General features: G+C 42.4%; 1 protein-coding gene across 2 annotated transcripts in view; it reads left to right on the top strand.

Moving 5' to 3' along the window:
• The window catches only part of lmtk2 (lemur tyrosine kinase 2), a 199,360-nt gene that overhangs the window by 153,808 nt on the left and 25,879 nt on the right, over nucleotides 1-19,673 (top strand). Inside the window, exons 1-6 of one of the 2 annotated variants that reach the window (XM_070900770.1) lie at nucleotides 5,794-5,886; nucleotides 6,175-6,259; nucleotides 10,782-10,903; nucleotides 11,495-11,644; nucleotides 13,782-17,139; nucleotides 18,888-19,026. In XM_070900770.1, the coding sequence (XP_070756871.1) occupies nucleotides 5,861-5,886; nucleotides 6,175-6,259; nucleotides 10,782-10,903; nucleotides 11,495-11,644; nucleotides 13,782-17,139; nucleotides 18,888-19,026 (3,880 nt within the window). In that variant the 5' untranslated portion in view covers nucleotides 5,794-5,860. Of the gene's footprint in view, nucleotides 1-5,793; nucleotides 5,887-6,174; nucleotides 6,260-10,781; nucleotides 10,904-11,494; nucleotides 11,645-13,781; nucleotides 17,140-18,887; nucleotides 19,027-19,673 lie in introns of those variants that run through there. The other variant, XM_070900769.1, reaches the window with a different exon arrangement.

Genomic DNA, 19,673 nt, shown 5'->3' with positions numbered 1-19,673 from the left:
ATGAGTGCAGATAAACTCCTCCCTCTTTCAGTTGGAGCATCAAAGCTGGTGGCAGAAGTAATGCAAAGTAGCCTTTTGAAATGCAAAATGTGGCGTTCCTCTAGATGATTTGCATAGAAGGATTTTAATTGGTTGTTGTAATTTAGTAAAATAAATTGCACATTGAACCTTCAATGAACTCAATTTAATCACAATTATACTGGAGTGGTTTTAATTGACATTTGATTATTTGACAGAACAAATTGGAGGTTGCTCCTGAATGAATGTGTGTGTCAGGAATCTTGAAAATCCAGCAGTCTGTTGAATAGGACTGATCATTTCTCTTTCAAATAAATAAGTACATTAAAACAGCTGAATACTGGAATTCAAGTCACCATTTTTACACTATTGTGGTAAACACTAGTGTTCAGTTTTGAATATTAAATATTTCGTGAAAATGTTAATTGAATCATCGTAAAGGATTATCTCTTTGTACAGTCTTTAAGATGCTCCTTAAAACCTAGTTCTTTGACCAAGCTTTTGGTCATCTGTCCTAATATCTCCTGATGTGGCTCAGTGTCAGATTTTGATAATGCTCCTGTGAAGTGTCTTGAGATGTTTTATTATGTTAAAGGCCCTATATAAAGTTGTTTTGGCTACTGGTAAAGGCCTTCAGTAAGGCCATTTATACTAAATTACAACCTACACTACTGTCACTTTCATTATAGTAATAATTTAGCATGTTAACCTGAAAGCTTCTAAAGTGCCACCAAGTCGGGGGACTTTCTATTTGGCTGTACAAAGGACCTCACAGATTGATATCTTATTTACAGAATAATTGTAGCTTTGTTCAAAAACAAGATATTTTAAACAAAAACTGCCCAGATTCTAATTCTGCCTGCTATTGTGTTGGAGTTGTATGTTGATGTGTGAATGAAGTTCCCCCTCGTTATAGAGCACACATTTGTGCCACAAGATGGCAATATAAACCGATCTCTACTTCAATCAACGTCAAAGGATAGAAAGCTGTTACTCTATTGCATTTATTTATATTTTAGTCACAGTAAATTGGAGGATGTTTCTCTTGCCTATAGCATGTGTACATTCTCTCGATCACTGAGGAGTTGAGGCGAGTAGTATAGATGCATTTAAGGGTAATGTAGTTAAGCATTTGAGGGAGAAGGGAATAGAGGGTTATGCTGATCGAGTTAGATGAGGAAGGACAGGAGGAGGCTCAAATGGAGCATAAACACTGGTATGGCCAAATGGCCTGTTTCTGTGCTGTATATTCCATGTAAAACTCTTGATTGTAAAACTCTTATGCTGTTGGCTACCAAGATTTTCCACTACTTTCGCCTTATACACTTCCCTACCTCTCTGCCACTTCTGTCCTCCCCTTTTCCCCAGCCTTTTGTTCAATAATGTCTCCCCTCTTTCCCCCCCCCCCCCCCCTTTAGTCCTACCTGGCATTCTCCCTTTCCCCTACGCGTCTCCATTTCCTTGTCTCCTGCTCTCCCCTTGTCTGTCCCTCCCCCTTCTCCTTCCTATCCCACACCACTCCATCCAGCTTACCCCAAATAAAACTCAGTTTGTTTTGCAGCACTGAGTTGTAAATTAAGCTTTGCGTAACACCTAAAGAGGCTATATTATATTTCAACACCTTAAAACATAAGTGCTGGGTCCTAGCTTTGATAAATTGATCAGTGGAGAACGGCAAGAATGACAGATACCAGAACCAGGAGGGTGGTCGTGCTCCCTCTAAAAACGGGCAGGAGGGGCTACAGGCAGTGTGGTGCAAGTTAAAGTTCTATATTCATTGAATGAAGTTCTCCCTCATGGCAGGTGCAGGCCCGAGTTCCACAATGGTGGGAAGGGAGGCTCCAGGAAGAGGGACCAGGTAGTGTATAATAGGCATCCGAAGGTGGGATGGGAGGGTGGACAGAGAAGGGGGCGGTTGGGACAAAATACAGTGAGAACAGAGCATGAGAGGAAGTGGATGGTACTGTAGAGCACAGCGCCAACTAACTTCTGAAGGACTAAAAGATAAGTAATGATAAATGGAGATACTTTACTGCTTAAAACTGGCACTCGGGCATAGCAAAAATAATACAATAAGTAAACGTGACAGAAACAAAGGGCTCAATTTTGGCCATGACTTGCTCCAATTTATTTGGAGTAAGTTGGTTTTTCTGGCGTAAATTTAAAAAAAGCCAATCAACTTGCTCCAGAGTAACTCAGTTAGGTACAAATTTTTTTAGTTGCGTTTTTTTTTAGGCCAGTTTTGGCCATTTATGCCACTTTGGTGAGCTAAAATCGAATTAGGTCAGCTTATGTGGCCAGTTCTGAAAAACCTTGCGGGCAGTTAAGAAATCGGCGCAGGTTAGTACATTTAAAGCACCAAGACTTACAAAGCACTAAACAAAGCACAAAAAGTAAACAATCAATCAATAACAAATTTTAAAAAATATAGAAGTCCTACCTTTATGCCAGAAACAAGTTTTTTTTTAAAGTTCTAACCACTTGGGTTTTATTCAAAATAAACAATTTGAAATACAATATATCACAGGGCTGCCATTCTCAAGGCTGATAGATGTTAGCTCATCAAGACGGTTGGTCCTTTTTATTTTTTGCCTTCAACCTTCCCTGTTCCTTTCTTGTGCTTCTTGGCAAACCGCATGTTCCTCAGGTGCGGGAGACCATTCGGCCAGGGATAGGGAAGGCGAACATCGGGGCGTCCCTTTAGCCAGGGATAGGGGGCGACGTGCATCGGGTCCTGCTGACAGTTTGCAGGACATGCTGGAAGGGCGAGGAGCCGGCGCACAGCTGCCGGCACTGTTTTCGGCACAAGGCTGTAGCTCCACCCCCTATTTCACCATGGATGCCGCGCCAGGACCCGGGACACTTGGCAGAGGGGCCAGGATACTCTTAAGTTTTTTGGCGCCGTTTTGAGCGCACAAAGTCGGTGCATCTCGGCTGAGAGCACCGAAAAAAGGGGTTGGGGAAAATCTAGCCCAAGGACTCTCAACTTTGAATATGTGTTCCAACACCACGAAAACAGATACAATGGGCCCAAGTTTCGGCCTCAGTTGCTCCTGATTTTTTGGAGCAACTGGTGTACAACGGAGTATCTTAGAAATTCAAATTCTCGGCATTTAGTTTGCTCCAGTTCTAGTCAGTTAGAACAGTTTCACTTTGGAACAGAAATTTTTTTTCAAAAGGGGGCGTGTCCGGCCACTTACGCCTGTTTTCAAAGTCTAGGTAGTGAAAACTTACTCCAAACTAACTTAGAATGGAGTAAGTGAAGATTTTTGTACGCTCGAAAAAACCTTGTCTACACTTTAGGAAATCAGGCGTAGGTTACAAATCAGGCGTAGGGAATGGGGGGGGGGGGGGGTTTAAAAGGGAAGTTTACAAACATTAAACACTTCAGTTTTACAAATAAAGAGCCATCATCAATAATAAATGATAAAAACATCAATAAATCAACCAATAAATCAATCAAAAAAAATTAATAAGAAATAATTTTTTTTTAAATCAATAAATAAAACATTTTCTACTTACCGACTGCAGCACCGGGAGCCCTCCAACAGCGTGCTGGGGATGCCCCCCCCCCCCACCCCCCCAGTTTGTCGGTGTGTGTCTCTCACACTCTGTCTGTCAGTGTCTGTGTTTCTGACAGCGAGAGGAGGGGGGTAGAGGGAGAGAGAGGGGCGCAGAGAGGAGGAGGGGGGGGGAGGGGAAAGGGGGGGGCAGAGGAGAAGGGGAAAGGGGGGGGAGAGGGGGGGGAAAGGAAAGGAGAAGGCAGGGGGGGGAATGCTGAACCGACCGGGTCCAACACTTCGGGCAGGGCCCGCCCCCAGCACCAGATTTACAGGTAGGTGGCGTCGGGTCGGGTCGGTGGGGAGGGGGGAGGTCGGCTTGGTTCGGATGGGAGGGAGCGCGGGTCGGGTCCGGTCCGGGCGGGGGGGGGGGAGGCGGGAGTCGGGTCGGGAGGAAGCAGGAGCTGGGCGTGGGAGGCAGCCTTGTGCACGCAGCCCCAGTGAGGCCATTCAGCCAGGGCTAGGGGCTGCGTGCTTCGGGCCCCTCCCACACAGTTTTGGGCGCCTGGAGCTACTGCAAATGCCCGCCCACTGTAGCGCGCATGTGCAGAGGTCCCTGCACTGTTTTAAGCGCAGGGACCTGGCTCCGCCCCCCACAGCTCGTGCTGCGCCGCGCCTGACTCCAGAGGACCAGCAGGGAGCCGGAGAATCTAAGTTTTTTTTAGGCGCACTTTGTGGCGCGAAAAACAGGTGTTCAGGTTGGGGCTGCGCCGTTCTAGGCGCGGCCCGAAACTTAGGCCCAATTATTCAATCACCCTCCTGCTATTTGTGCAACCTTGCGGTGTGCAAATTAGTTGCCATGTTTGCCTACAAAACAATAGCTTCAAAAGTAATAATTGCCTGTGAATTGTTTTGAGGTATACTGAAGGCATGACAGCTGCTATATAAATGCAAGTTCTTTCTACCAAAAAAATTGAGATTTTTATTTTTGCTGAATTAGTTTTATGACAATGTGTTTCAAGTAAAGGAGATATTCCAAAAAGCTTTTAAAAATTGTGACGATTTAGTGTTTTCTGATTTGTATGTTACAGAAAAAGTTTATTTTATCTTAACTACAAGACATTATCAAGACTGAACTGTAGAACTGAAAATATTTGTCAGCTTACAGTAAAAGAGAGTGCATTTTATTTGAAAATTGCAGAAACTTTGAATCGTATATTACCCTCTCCTGCTTGTTTTTTCACATTGAGCAACTGACAAAGGCTTGTATGTTCAAGTTGGAAAGTTCCCAATGGTGCCTGTCCTTGTCAGGCTGAGGCTGGGCACATCTCCACCGGGAGCGGGGCAAATCCAGAGACCGATCTGCTCTGGCTGCCCACTCGCAACGTGTGACAGATTGAATAAAACAACAGCAACAACTTGCATTTATGTAGCATATATAATTTGTAAAACATCCCAAAGCGCTTCACAGGAGCGTTATCAAACAAAATTTGACACTCAGCCACAAAGAGATATCAGGACAGATGACAAAAGCTCATGCCGTCCGACTACACTGGGGGAGCTTTGGGACATCCCAAGGACATGAAGGGCACTATAGAAATTCAAGTTTCTCCTTTTCTTTTAATTACTTTCTAAACATTTATTTTTGTTTCGATTGGAATGGCAGAGTAAGCAGTCAAAATAACAGCTTCTGGTGGTGAGGTCAGTTTGCTGGCAGTAATGTCAATCTGGCAGTGGAGCAGCATTGTAATTTTGCCTATAACCATGGGAGGGTTTTTTGTGAAGCGCTGCACTTGTACCTGGCTCGCTTACCATGTCTCAAGAAAGCATTAATCATCAAGAGCAGTATGCAATTCAAAGTAAGAGTGACGGTATAGAATCGGTCCACTGGATCTACGTGCAGCGTATTTACTGCACTGTGCTAGCACGCAGTAAGTTCACTCCATTGCAGCAAGAGTCTGATTCTCTGTACAAGTAACAGAGAAGTACCAGCAGTGCAAATGGTCTTTCCAAAAGAAATTGACTGCTGCCCTTAATCGGTGGTGTTCATGCTAAGATAGTTACTTTGATACTTTGCATTTTGTGTGGATGTTACTAAGTAAAGAAATTATGGATTTGTCCTGCGTAATGGATATTTTAAGATGTTCACTAAATCTTTGAAAACCACTCAGCCAGGTTATTGCGTTGACACTTAAATATCTGAGCATTGGTTAACTACTCTGGATCTTGTCTGCTGAAGTCAGCATCCTTGGGGATGCAATGATTTTTCTTTTTGAAAAGCTATTTGCAAATTCCTGAGAGAAGATGTGATCTATTGGGGGTGGAGGAAGGGAAGAGAACGAATGGTGCTCTATCCAGAGCAAAAAAGGTACTGCAATTTTATATTGTAGAGTATGCGCAACTATAACATTTCCCATTCAGCAGTACCCTCTGGGAATTTATAAGATAAATGTTGTGTTTCTAATGAAGCCTGATTAATGTTGAGTAAAGATAGTCCTGGGATACTTGAGCCAGGCTGCGTCCAATTCCATTATGAGGATAATTATTACACTGCCAAGTTATTGATCGGATGTGCTCAACAGTTCTTACTGACATTTATTTTTCTTCCCCCCCGCCCCCCCCCTCCTTTTTCCCATTTGCGCCTTTCTCCTGCCAGTGACCTAGCACTACGGAACTGTTTTCTCACAACAGACTTGACTGTAAAAATCGGCGATTATGGGATAGGATTCAGCCGGTACAGGGTAAGCAGTTTGCTCCTTAGGAGCTTTTCGGTCTCGTGCTACTTATTTCGGTGCTCCTCTGGCGGTGTATCTATTGGTAGTGGCTAGGATTATTGTGGTTTAAGGCTAAATTCTGCATTATTTACAGCATGAGTCACTCCTTTTATTTATATACAGCCTCTGGAGAGTAACTGAATCAAAGTACACGTGTGGGTAAATGTGTAGAAATTGTAGCAGTAAGGAATATTAATTTAGGCTACAAAATGTTTGTTGAATACAGTGCAGTAATTCGGTAAATGTGCATTTCAGAGACCGTCTCTGGAATAATCCACTTTAGAGACAGCAGTGATGCCAAATACCGCACAGCTTTTGCTCTGCGTTTCTAAACACAGATGTTTTAATTCGGTGGAAAATGGTTGTTTGGTCCTCCAGCTTAAACATCCACAAATTATCATCCGTATTGAACCTCTCCCAGAACAAATGTTGCTATTATAATTGACGGATGCAGTTAATATTAGATTAATGTAGTAGAAAATGCCTCTGGGGAATCGGAGTTTAATTTCCAGCCAAGGATATGTAAAAGTCACATATCAGGTGGTTAAAAGGTGACATATGATGAGCAGATGGTGTTTTGGAATATTAACTAGTATCTAGCCTACCGGTACTAAAAACTTTCACAAGATGCAAAAAGTGTATTTATTCTTTACATCTTTATCATCTTTTAGTGCAAAAGGTACAACAGTCTGCAATTACATCTTTAGATTATATCTAAATCTTGCCCACGAATAGCTTCCTTGTCTATATCAAATTATTTATAGGCTTTCGGTAAAAAAAAATCTGACAACGGTTGTTCTGCAGCCCCTTCTGTCTCATTTTCCCAACTGGAGCAGGATAAATAGTGATGTGAAATATGTATATAATGTGTATATATATATATATATATATTTTTAAAATTCCATCTGTTTTTAAAAAAAAAAGCACACAATAGTATATTCATGAAAATCAGTTTTAATATTGGTTATTGTATGATTTCTGTGCAGTTGGCTTGTGGGTTAATTTTTCTATGTATAACAGTTTTCTTTGTATCTGACAAAATTCTAGTTGTTACCTAAGGCAAGATGTGCTTAGAGTGAAATGTGATACAAATTATTTTGTTGCAAGGCAAATGCAATAGAATTCTGCAAGGACATAAGAAAAAGGAGCAGGAGTAGGCCATTTGGCCCCTCAAGCTGCTCCACCGTTCAATAAGATCATGGCTGATCTGATCTTGGCCTCAACTCCACTTTCCTACCCGCTCTCCATACCCTTGACTCTCCTATTGTTCAATAATATGTCTATCTCCACCTTAAATATATTCAATGAACCAGCCTCAATAGCTCTCTGGGGTAGAGAATGCCACAGATTCACGGCTCTCGGAGATTAAATTCGTTCTCATCTCTGTTTTAAATGCGCGACCCCTTATTCTGAAACGATGTCCCCTAGTTTTGGATTCCCCCACTAGGGGAAACATCCTCTCCGCATCTACCCCCTCAAAATCTTATACGTTTCAATAAGATCACCTCTCATTCATCTGAACTCCAGTGAGTATAGGCCCAACCTGCTCAACCTTTCTTCATAAGACAACCCCTTCATCTCAGGAATCAATCAATCAACTCTCTAAACTGCCTCCAAAGCAAGTATATCCCTCCTCAAATAAGGAGACCAAAACTGTACGCAGTACTCCATTTGTGGTCTCACCAACGCCCTGACTTTCCTACTTTTATACTCCATCTCCCTTGCAGTAAAGGCCAACATTCCATTTGCCTTCTTAATTACTTGCTGTACCTGCATGCTAACTTTTTGTGTTTCATGTAGAAGGACCCCCAGATCCCTCTGTACCGCAGCATTTTGTAGTCTCTCCATTTAAATAATAATTTGCTTTTTTATTCTTCCTAAAGTGGATAACCTCACATTTTCCCACATTATACTCCATCTGCCAAATCTTTGCCCACTCACTTAACCTATCTATATCTCTTTGCAGATTCTTTGTGTCCTCTTCACAACTTGCTTTCCCACCCATCTTTGTATCATCAGCAAATTTGACTACATTACATTCGATCCTCTCATCCAAGTCATTAATATAGATTGTAAATAATTGAGGCCCCTGTAAATTATTGATCTCTGTGGCACCCTGCTAGTTACAGTTTGCCAACCTGAAAATGACCCATTCATCCCGACTCTCTGTTTTCTGTTAGTTGGCCAATCTTCTATCCATGCTAATATATTACCCCCAACCCTGTGAGCTCTTGTACAGTAACCTTTTATATGGCACCTTATCGAATGCCTTCTGGAAATCCAAATACACTACATCTACTGGTTCCCCTTTATCCACCAGCTCATTACATCCTCAAAGAACTCTTAACAAATTTGTCAAACATGATTTCCCTTTCATAAAACCATGCTGACTCTACTTGATTGTATTATGATTTTCTAAATGCCCTGCTACAACTTCCTTAATAATGGACTTCAGCATTTTCCCAATGACAGATGTTAGGCTAACTGGTCTATAGTTTCCTGCTTTCTGTTTGGCTCCTTTATAAAATAGGGCGTTACATTTGTGATTTTCCAATCCGCTGGGACCTCTCCAGAATCCATGCAATTTTGGTAGATTATAACCAATGCATCCACTATCTCTGCAGCCACTTCTTTTAAGACCCTAGGATGCAGACCATCAGGTCCAGGGGACTTGTCCACTTTTAGTCCCATTAGTTTGCCTAGTACTTTTTCTCTAGTAATTGTGATTGTTTAAAGTTACTCCCTCCCTATAGCCCCTTGATTATCTATTATTATTGGGATGCTTTTACTGTTTTCTACTGTGAAGATCGATACAAAATATTTGTTCAAAGTCTCTGCCATTTCCATTTCCCATTATTAGTTCCCCAGTCACATCCTCTGAGGGACCAATGTTTACTTTGGCTACTCTCTCTTCCTTTTTATATACCATTAGAAGCTCTTACTGTCTGTTTTTATATTTCTTGCTAGTTTACTCTCATAATCTATTCTCTTTTTTTAGTTGTCCTTTGTTGGTCTCTAAAATGTCCCAATCCTCTGGCCTACCACTAATCTTTGCAACATTGTATGCCTATTTTTTCAATTTTACACCATCCTTAACTTCCTTTGTTAGCTACAGATGGTTTATCCTTCTCTTAGAGTCTATCTTTCTCACTGGAATATATTTTTGATAGTTATGAAATATCTCCTTAAATGTCTGCCACTGCTTATCTACCGTCTTACCCTTTAATCCATTTTCCCAGTCTACTTTAACAAACTCTGTCTTCATACCTTTGTAATTACTTTAAGTTCAGGACACTAGTTTGAGATCCAAGTTTCTCGCCCTCAAACCAAATATCAAATTTTAACATGCTTTGATCACTCTTCCCTAGAGGATCCTTTACTGTGAGATAATTAATTAATCCTTTCTCATTGCACATTAGCAGATTTAAAATAGCCTGCTCCCCTGGTTGGTTCCACAATGTATTGTTCTTGGAAACCATCCCAAATAAACTCTATGAACTCGTCCTCCAGGCTACCTTTGCCAATTTGATTTGTCCAATCTATATGTAGATTAAAATCGCCCATGATTATTGCCGTATCTTTCTTACAAGCCTCCATTATTTATTGATTTATACTCTGTACCGTGTAGCTACTGTTAGGGGGCCTGTCGACCACTGCCACCAGTGACTTCTTTCCGTATTATTTCTGATCTCTAGCTCCTGATTTCTATTGCAGCCCGGCCTCCAGTTTCCAGTATTGTGGAATCCAATATACCATACAAGGATGCAGTTCTGTGGTTATGGTACTGGGAGAACAACCCAGACGTGACCAGTTGTAACATTGACTTTGCGTAAATCTGGTCATTTGTGGTCATCAGTTTAAAAAGAAAAAAACAAAAGAATGACCATGAAAGTTGTCGACTAGTTCACTGACGTTCAGGGGCGAGAACCTGCCAGCCCTAGCCAGCTTGGCCAGCACAGGACACCAGTCCCACACTGTGCGGTTGGCTTTTGATGCCTTTTGAAGTTGCTCAGCATGCCAGGCACAGTTGCTACAGAGGAAGGCGACCCATCATCCCCCACCCCCACGTTCTTCGGGCAACTACAGCTTGGGCAATGAGCGCAGTCTTGCAAGTGTTTCCCATATCTGACAGTAGCAAGCTTGTAATTCAATAGAATTTAAATATTGAAAATGATTCTACACTAAAAATGAAGATCAGCCATAATCATATTGAATGGTGGTACAGGCTCGAAGGGCCGAATGGCCTACTCCTGCATCTATTTTCTATGTTTAAGATATAGATCTTTCCACGTTGTTTGGGGTGGGGCCCAGTATTTTCTTTTTCAGTGAACCCATCTATAAGTTTCATTTACATTTCTTATATACATTAAACTAGTGCTTTTTTTGTTGCGGAGTGTCCTTCAGGTTATGTAAGTGTCAGTTTAAAATATATACAGCAGGCAACTGAGAGTATTAAATTCAAGTTGTACTTTTTTTTGTCTGAAACTAGGAGGATTATATTGTAAGTAATGATGGTCAGTATATTCCTCTGCGCTGGATTTCACCTGAGCTTGTGGGTGACGTCTATGGGAGCATGGTAGTAGCAGAACAGACACGACACAGCAATATTTGGTAAGCCTACACTGATCGCTTCTGATTTTGAAGTAACCTTTCATTGTTCTCTATCCTCCGCACGCAAGGTTTACTTTGTACCACCCAAGCAGTATTGACTGCACATAGAAGTACACGATGGGCTGAGCAACCTTTTTGCATTTCACTCACTTTTACGGTCACAGCACAAACTTTTCATTTAATGAAAAGCAAAACACTGCGGATGCTGAAAATCTGAAAGAAAAACAGAAATTCCCGGAAGCACTCCGTGACGAAAGAAATGGAGTTAACGTTTCAGTCCTGATGAAAGAACATCGAACTGAACCGTTAACTCTGTTTCTCTCTCCATGGATGGTGCCTGACCTGCTGAGCGTTTCCAGCATTCTCTGTTTTATATTATAACCTTTCATTTGTGTTTTCATCAAATGTTAATTGAGTCAGAAATATTATTGATTTATATGGAAAAAGCAGATGATGCGAACCTGAATCTGGCAGAATTGTTACGCTGGGTACGTCACTGGTTTTATATCTTGTGCATTATTTTGTGAGTGATGAAAAAGTGACTTGTCTCTCTCTATCTTTCAACTTTTTTTTAATCTTCATTTTTTACAGGTCGTTAGGTGTTGTGTTGTGGGAGTTATTTGAGAGTGCCAGCCAGCCCTACATGCAGCTTTCCGACAAAGAGGTGCTAATCTTTGTTATAAAGGAACAGCAAATTAAACTCCCTAAGCCACAGCTGGAGTTGACTCACTCGGACAGATGGTAATTGCTTGGTTTTATAGCTTTATATATTTTGTTGAAAAGTAATTCCCACTGTTGTACCTGTGTTAGTCATAGGGCTTAAGTAGACAAGGCACTGTTGCTCGGAAACAAAGATGCATGATGTGTTTATCTTGACGTAAAATGTCTGCGTATGTGTATTTATAAACCTGCAAAGTTAAAAATATTAAGCAAATCTTAGCTTCAGAATGAATCTACGTCCGTATAATCAGATTGCAATTGCATTATCGTGTCTGAGGAAAATATTTGGTGAAAAATACATCACTGTTTAAAAGTAGCCAGGCAAGGAGAGATAAAACATTATACAACTTGGTGCTTGGGTACTCCGTTTCTCTCAATTACAGGTTTAGATTAAAATCTTGTTGTACAAAAGTGGTCCGAGACCATGGATGATCTTCTGTTTGGAGTTAAAGTGCAATCAGTGTAGGCTTCCCAAATATTGCTGTGTCTCGTCTGTCGCTCCCATAGACATCACCCACAAGCTCAGGTGAAATCCAGCGCAGAGGAATATACTGACCATCATTACAATATAATCCTCCTCGTTTTAGGAAAAAAATACAACTTAAATTGCGTCGATTCATAAAAATGCAAATGGGCAATGAAATTCTTGCATGTTGATATCCATCGAGTCAGACCACTGTGGGTTAGAAACTTGAGAAAGCAGCTTGTGATCAAACCGTAGTTGGTTTCAAGGCAAAATGGGGCAAAATCAGTAAGGAATTCTGGTTTCTCCTCGTATCCCTTTAGAAGGCATTGGGTGGGCAGTTCAGGCATGAGTGTGCAGGCAAGTGACTCGGCAGCTTAGCAGCTGACTCCCTTTCGGCTGAAGTGGAGGGGGTGCTACATGAGGTAGTTGTGAGGAGCGTGCCCTCTTCACCACTCCATTTGCATCATCACCGTGGATCTATTACCGTTGCTGGTTGTGGGGATAGGGCAGGGATTGGGCCTAATTAAATCATTTCCAAGGGCCGACACAGGCACAATGGGCTGAATGGCCTCCTCTTGCGCTGCAGCATTCTTTGAAAACGAAGGACAGATAAAGATTTGCTGGTCCATCAACTCTGGCCCATGCTGTCATAGTGCATCCCATGCACACTATGATCCCCATTCACCCACCCTTGCTATTTCCTCGGAGAGGCGAAGCACTTTGAGGGAAATTCATATCCGACTCCCGAAGGCAATCAAATAAGTTGCAAGGGGCCACAGTGACTGGGGGAGACAGCCCCAATACCCACCTACCTTCTATCTAGCAATGTCGGCCTCGCTCAGGAACTCATCGAGTTCCTTTCTGAATATTTGCAGCCAATCTGCACGCACTATGAGCTGGCACATTGTTCCATAGGTCAATGGCTCTCTAGGAAAAGAAGTACCTCCTGATATCTTATTTGGTTCTATGCTTATGCAAGTTATAGTCATGTCTCCTGGTCCTTCCTAACCTGTCTAAATCAAATAGCCTAACCACATAAACCAAATCTAATCCCTTCAGTATTTTAAAGACCTCAATCTCCTCGAAGTCTTTGCATTTCTAGAGTTAAAAAGCCCCAGCCCAACACGGTAATGAAGGACCTTTAACCTAGGTATCAATCTAGTGACTCTCCTCGGAACCATTTCCTGGCTCGCTCTATCACCCACCATGTGAGGTGCTGGCAATGATAAGTTGACAGTGGGAACATTATACTCAACTCTCTAATCTAGGGGTGCCGAGGAGAAACATTAACCAGACTTCCCACTCACGGCCATTCCCCAGTGATCCTGATGGAACGCGTGCCTGCGATAGATTTGTCCTTTTCTCCTTTCCTTACTCGCACCTCATTGTCTAGGCTCACAAATGATGATATGACTGCATGGGTGAGCTACAGGAGAGCGGATGACACCTTTGAGAGCATGCGATAAGGGATAAGGGAGGCAAAACAATTTAACAATAAGGGAGGCGTTCCCCTTATATTTCTGCAGCTGAACACTATTTTTCCCAAGAGATGATTAGAAAAACCGCTGGCTAGGGTGCCCTGTGCAATAATCCATTGGTAGACTAACACCATAACTAAAGCTTAATGTAAGGGCTTGCAGCATGAATATAATGCAATGGTCACTTCTCTAATAACGAAGATCTGTTTCACAGGTATGAAGTTCTGCAGTTCTGTTGGTTAGCCCCAGAAAAGAGACCTACTGCTGAAGAGATTCACAGGCTGCTAACTTACCTGCGCATGCAGAGCCAGAAGGAATGTGAAGATGACTTTGAAATAAGATGGAATGCACTAAAATCCAGCAATAGCAGTCGGCAAGCTATGGCAAATAATTCATCTTTTCCAATTCTGGAGCATTTTGTTGCCGAGCGACTGAACCAGGAAATGGATGATATCCTCACAGTTACTGAAACTAGTAAAGGACTAAGCTTCGAGTATGTGTGGGAGACTGCTAAACTTGACCATTTTGAAGACCACATGCAAGGAAATGATGGGGCGAAGGTAAACTACCAGAGCATCTTCTTCCCCACAGCTGCTTTTGAGAAAAGCAGTTTCTCAGTCGTCCACACGCATTCGGACGATAAACTCACTCGAAAAGAGGATGCTGGAAGTCCGCTCATTGTGCCAGGTATTGTTCCTGTATTTGATGCCCATTATCCGTCTGTTGGAAGCGAATACTATATACAGTTGGAGGAACAAGGTGAAACTAACTTGGATGTTGATGAAAGTTCAGGCTATCCCAGCGAAGGAGCTTCTCGGGCCAAGGACTCCCAGTCCTTTGTTATCCTCAGAGACTCTGAAGATGAATTGAGCACAGATGTAGATTTCTTCCCACGCTGCAATCAAGGCTTGAAAAAGTCCGATGTAACGGAGCCTCTGTTTGGCACCTATGCCTCCAGCTATGCTGAAAGCCCGCGCCACAATAATATCTTTTACGACCATAGGTTAGAAGAGATGCCTTTTAACAGAGGGTTTTTGAATACCGACGAGATCAGAATGCTTGATCTACCTGAACTTAGTGAGGCGAAAGGGAAAAGTGCATCTGGTCTAGTTTCAAGTAAAGAAACTCCCATGGAGTCCTTAATCCAGCAACCTACACCACTTGGTTTAAATACTTCTAGTCCCATTTTGGAAAGTAAAACAGATAAGGTTTACACAGAAAGCATCAATAATCATGGCAGTTTGGGATTACTCCAATCTGAGAAGCTGTCTTCTAATTATTTTTTTCTTAAAGAAAATAAACTTCTACGTGACTCCTCAGACTCCTCACCGAAAGGTGATGCCTGCAGTGACACGCGAGTTGGACACTCGGTGAATAATTTTGCTGCTTTAGCAGACATTAGTTTTGCCTCCATTGCATCACCTGTCTTTGCTGATTCTGTGATGGCCCTGGGGTTAACCGATCAAAATAAGCAATTAGCCAGTTCTCCACAGCATGGAGTTACGTGCAATCTTACTGAGCAAGTTTGTTCACAGAGTAGACCTCTGGTAGAAAATGAACAGGGGCCGCGCATTATTTTAGATGAGGGTAAAGCCACCTGTGAAGAACAGCAATTTAACCAGGAGTTAGATGAAGGATGTATAATATGTGACAGCTCAGGGTTAGGATGTGACACTACTGACTGCTGCAACTCCAAATGCAATATAGCTTTGCCTCGCGCACACTGCCAACAGACTGCTGAGTGCAGTGAAAGTGCCGCTGCTAGCACGTGCAATAATGCCAAAAAGCACCGCCTTACAGAAGGCGTAACCCATGGAATGGTGGAAGAGGCCGCAGCTGAAGTCGCCGTGACCGAGTCGGCAAAGCACACGGAAGCCGCAGATGTTGACGCTGTCGCTGTAACTCATGGTCTCCGTGCGATCAGTGCAGATGAAGACATCTTGAACCAACTGGTGCAGAACGTCAGCAAGATGTCAGCTGTGCATTCACTGTCTGAGCCCACATTGCAAACATTAGAAACTGGCCCCCTTTCTGAAGTCCCGAGTGGTTCTGAAAGTGTAGAATTACTGGCTTCGGTACATTCTGTTTGCTCTTCGACAGAGCTTGCAAAAACACTAGACACTGTTCATCTGGCTGAAGCCTCCAGTGGGTCCAAAGGTATTGCATTGTTTGCCCCCATCCCTTCAGGACACACATCAGTAGAGGCTTTGAAAACACTGGAGACTATTGATGAATCCGAACCCTCCTCCTATAGTTTTACAAATACTGAATCAATGGTTTCCGTGCCTTCCTCTGATTTATCGAGTCAAATTAGCCCTGTAGAAGAAGATAGTGCATCGTTCGTGCATCTTAATTCAGAACTGTCTACAGAAACGCCAGATTCTTTGGACTCACTAGAGATGCACGGGGTGTTAGGGGCTTTAGAAACGCAAAATACAGTTTCTCAGAAATTAAAGCCACCTCAGAAACAACCTGACAGTGGCTATGAAACTGAAAATCTGGAATCACCTGAATGGACTTCGCAGTGCTACAGTGCAAGCGCTGCTCCCACCTCCGCTGCGCTCGATGCTCCCAGTGAGGAGTTTGCCGACACTTTCCCCTCAAATCCACTTATTGTTGTATCCAAAGAGGATGCTCTCCCAGCGGTAGATATCATTGATGAGGACACTCCCAAGGAGTCCTCAAATACTTTAACAAACGGTCACCAGAATTCCCACAGAGACTCTGCTTATTTCTCAGATAACGATTCTGAGCCAGATAAAAGAGCAGACTGTGAGAACGCTGAGAGGAGTCATGAGGAAAGTGATCTTAATATTGCTACTCGGTGTGAAACTGATCAGGTTGTTACTGACCATAGTGACAAAGTTACGGCAACTTTCCATGATGCACAACCAAGTACCGCATCAGAGGAAAGCTCGAATAGCCAGAGGAAGGAATCAGCACTGTATTGCTCAGATCATGAAGGCGAATTTCCAAATAACTTTCAAACCAGAACCTATGACAGCTTTAATAGAGTAACCAATGATAAAAATTATGACCAGAGTTTGGATGACTTGGGTGCAATTGCCACTGATGGATCAGGATCCAAACCAGAGGTTTTGTTTAGCTCCCCAGACATCAGCGCTCAGTTTTCCGAAAATATGAAGGAGGACATTGGAATAATTATTGAGAAGGACATTAAGAAGCTATTGTCAAACGGTAATGAAGGAACTAGACTGAAGGAACCGGATGTTGAAGGACGGTACCTTGGCAGGCTAGATACGTCTGAATTCTTTGACCTGTCTGAGGAACAAGATGGAATGGAGGCTGATGAAGAAGATGAAAACAGTGATGATTCGGAGGATGACTACAGAGGCTATTCTATTAATAGTCCCAGTTCAGAGAGTGAGGATGACGCAGCACATACGGTGCCAATAGTTGTGACTGAGAATGATGATGGAAAAGCTCTGAAAAGTTTGTTGAAAGACCCTGGACCCAGACCCGCTGATCCTCTAAAGGCAGACGTGAGAAAGAGACAAGTGAAGAAGATGGTGTCATTTTTTGATGATGTCACAGTCTTCCTGTTTGACCAGGTAAACGATTATTAAATTAACCTTTGCCTCTATTCTTCCTTAATCGTTTTGTACCATTGGTGTATAACCCATTCCTGATTTTACTTGCGAATAATAATCCCCATTCATGATGGCAAGTATCATGTTTTTTTTAAACAAAAATGACAAAATAGTCACTCTTGCACCATATTTTTCACTTTATATAAAAAAAAAAAGTTCTGAATGCTGACGCAATTGGATAACTGGCTCAGAAGAGTTTCTGACCTATAGTTGACTGAGGCAGCAGAATTTACATGCCTCTAATAACAGGAGCTGAGCCACCCTGTCAGGGGGCACCATGTGCTTGGGGAAAGTATTTGTAAATAAGGGAAAGCTTTGACGAATGGAATGTAGTCAAGATGATCATTGCAACTTGTGTATTTGTTGTAAGATGGGGCATGGCTCCACTGCTTCCCAAATAATGTACTTTTAAAAAGATGATGGCCCATCAATGTCTGTCTGCTCCCTCTCATTGATTGCAAAATTGGGATAGATAGTGTTCATAGTTTAGGTAAATGTATTCCAACTCTCCCTCCCATCCTCCAGACAGCCAAAAAATGAAAATTCTTTATAATAATGTACCATGGCCTCTAGCTCTGTAATCTCCTCCAGTCTGACAACCCTCCAAGATCTCTGCAATCCTCCAATTCTGGCCACTTGCATATCACCGATTTTCATCACTCCACCATTGGTGGCCATGCCTTCAGCTGCCTAGGTTCTAAGCTCTGGAATTCCCTCACTAAAAACCCCCCCTCTCTCCTCTAAGACACTCCTTAAAACCTACCTCTGTGACCAAGCTCCAGTCCTAATAGCTCCTTATGTCCTAGGTGTCAAATTGTGTCTTGATAACGCTTCTGTGAAGCTCCTTGGGATGTTTTCCTACATCAAAGGCGCTATATAAATGCTGGTTGTACAGGTGACTAGTAATTCTTCTCAGCTAAGTGCCAAATTCTGTTGTACTGCAATGTACTGTGCCACAGAATCCTATCATGCCGACCATAAAATTAGTTGCAATATATACTCTTGTGTTGTGAACAATTTAGTGGTTGAGTGCCATCTAATATTGGCAGTGAGGATGCATAGAGTAGACTTTTTAACAACGGAACAACAAAAGTATATTTTTTAAGAATCTACACATTGAATTTTTACAGTACTCTTGGGAAAAGCTAAGACAAAAGAATACTTTCTACTCTTGCAAAAGACAATTGTGGGTGCTCCTTTGTGATAACTATGTGCCATGATGTGACACATTGTGGCACACTTACTGTCACCAGTCATCTTGGTCAATCCTTGCCACTGGACCAAAAGCTAGCTCTGTCAAGCCCGTGGTGGCTGGTGTGCAATGGCCACCACACGTTTAAAAAAAAAAAAAAAATCCACACACACGCATCTTCAACATGTAGTTCGGGACCTGGAATATTAGGTCCTTCATTGAAACACCTATGAACTCATCCCTTTTTGGCGTGGAAGCAAGTCATCCTCAATGATGAGTTTAGATAGTTCACTGACTAAAGTAATGATAATATGGAAGACACAAGAAGAGACATTAAATTAAATTAGTAATGAATTACAACTGATGTGGAAACAATTTTTTTTTACAGTAGGCAACTGTAATGTGTATATAATAAGTAAGACTGATGTTTTTTGGGTGGTGTCAAGATAGCTTCATAAAGCTATCAACTATCATTCAACAATTGCATTGATAACATGATTTATCTCTTGTCTATTAGGAGACCCCTACCAAAGAACTGGGAGAGCATTCAGCAGCGGAAAACGGTCAGGTTTCTGATGGTGGCAGCCCCATCACACCAACTGGCTCCCATTACTCAAACAGATTCTCAAACTCTGAGAGCTCCACTGACGAAGAAGGTATGAATGTTTTGGTCTTAGTGCATGGTTAGAGTATTTAGTTACACCAACGAGATGCAACTATATCGGGATGTAGTATCACAGATTACGCATATTGGCATTGCAGTTTGGTTTATTAACTATGCATAGCTCATCTCATTTTGCTCATTACATTTTCTAAATAACGACAACTGCATTTATATAGCACCTTTAACTTAGCAAAACATCCCAAGGCGCTTCACAGTTGTATTATGAGATAAAACATTTGACACCGAGAAATTGGGGCAGGTGACCAAAAGCTTGGTCAAAGAGGTAGTTTTTAAGGAGCATCTTGAACGAGGAAAGAGAGGTAGAGAGGCGGTGAGGGTTAGGCAGGGAATTCCAGAGCTTAGGGCCTAGGCAGAAGGCACAGCTACCAATGGTTGAGAGATTTTAATCAAGGATGCTCAAGAGGGCAGAATTAGAGGACCGCGGGGGGAGGAAGAGAGCTGGAGGAAATTGCTTAACCAGGAGCCAATGTAGGTCAGTGAGCACAGTTGCGATGGGTGAGCGGGACGGTGCAAGTTAGGACACGGGCAACCAAGTTTTAGATCACCTCTAGTTTATATTGGATAGAATGTGGGAGGTCAGCCAGGAGTACGTTGGAATAGTCAGGTCTGGAGGTAATA

This window comes from Pristiophorus japonicus, chromosome 15, assembly GCF_044704955.1.
Source record: "Pristiophorus japonicus isolate sPriJap1 chromosome 15, sPriJap1.hap1, whole genome shotgun sequence".
In the NCBI taxonomy this organism is placed as follows: domain Eukaryota; kingdom Metazoa; phylum Chordata; class Chondrichthyes; family Pristiophoridae; genus Pristiophorus; species Pristiophorus japonicus.
This window is presented reverse-complemented; position numbering and strand designations above follow the sequence as displayed.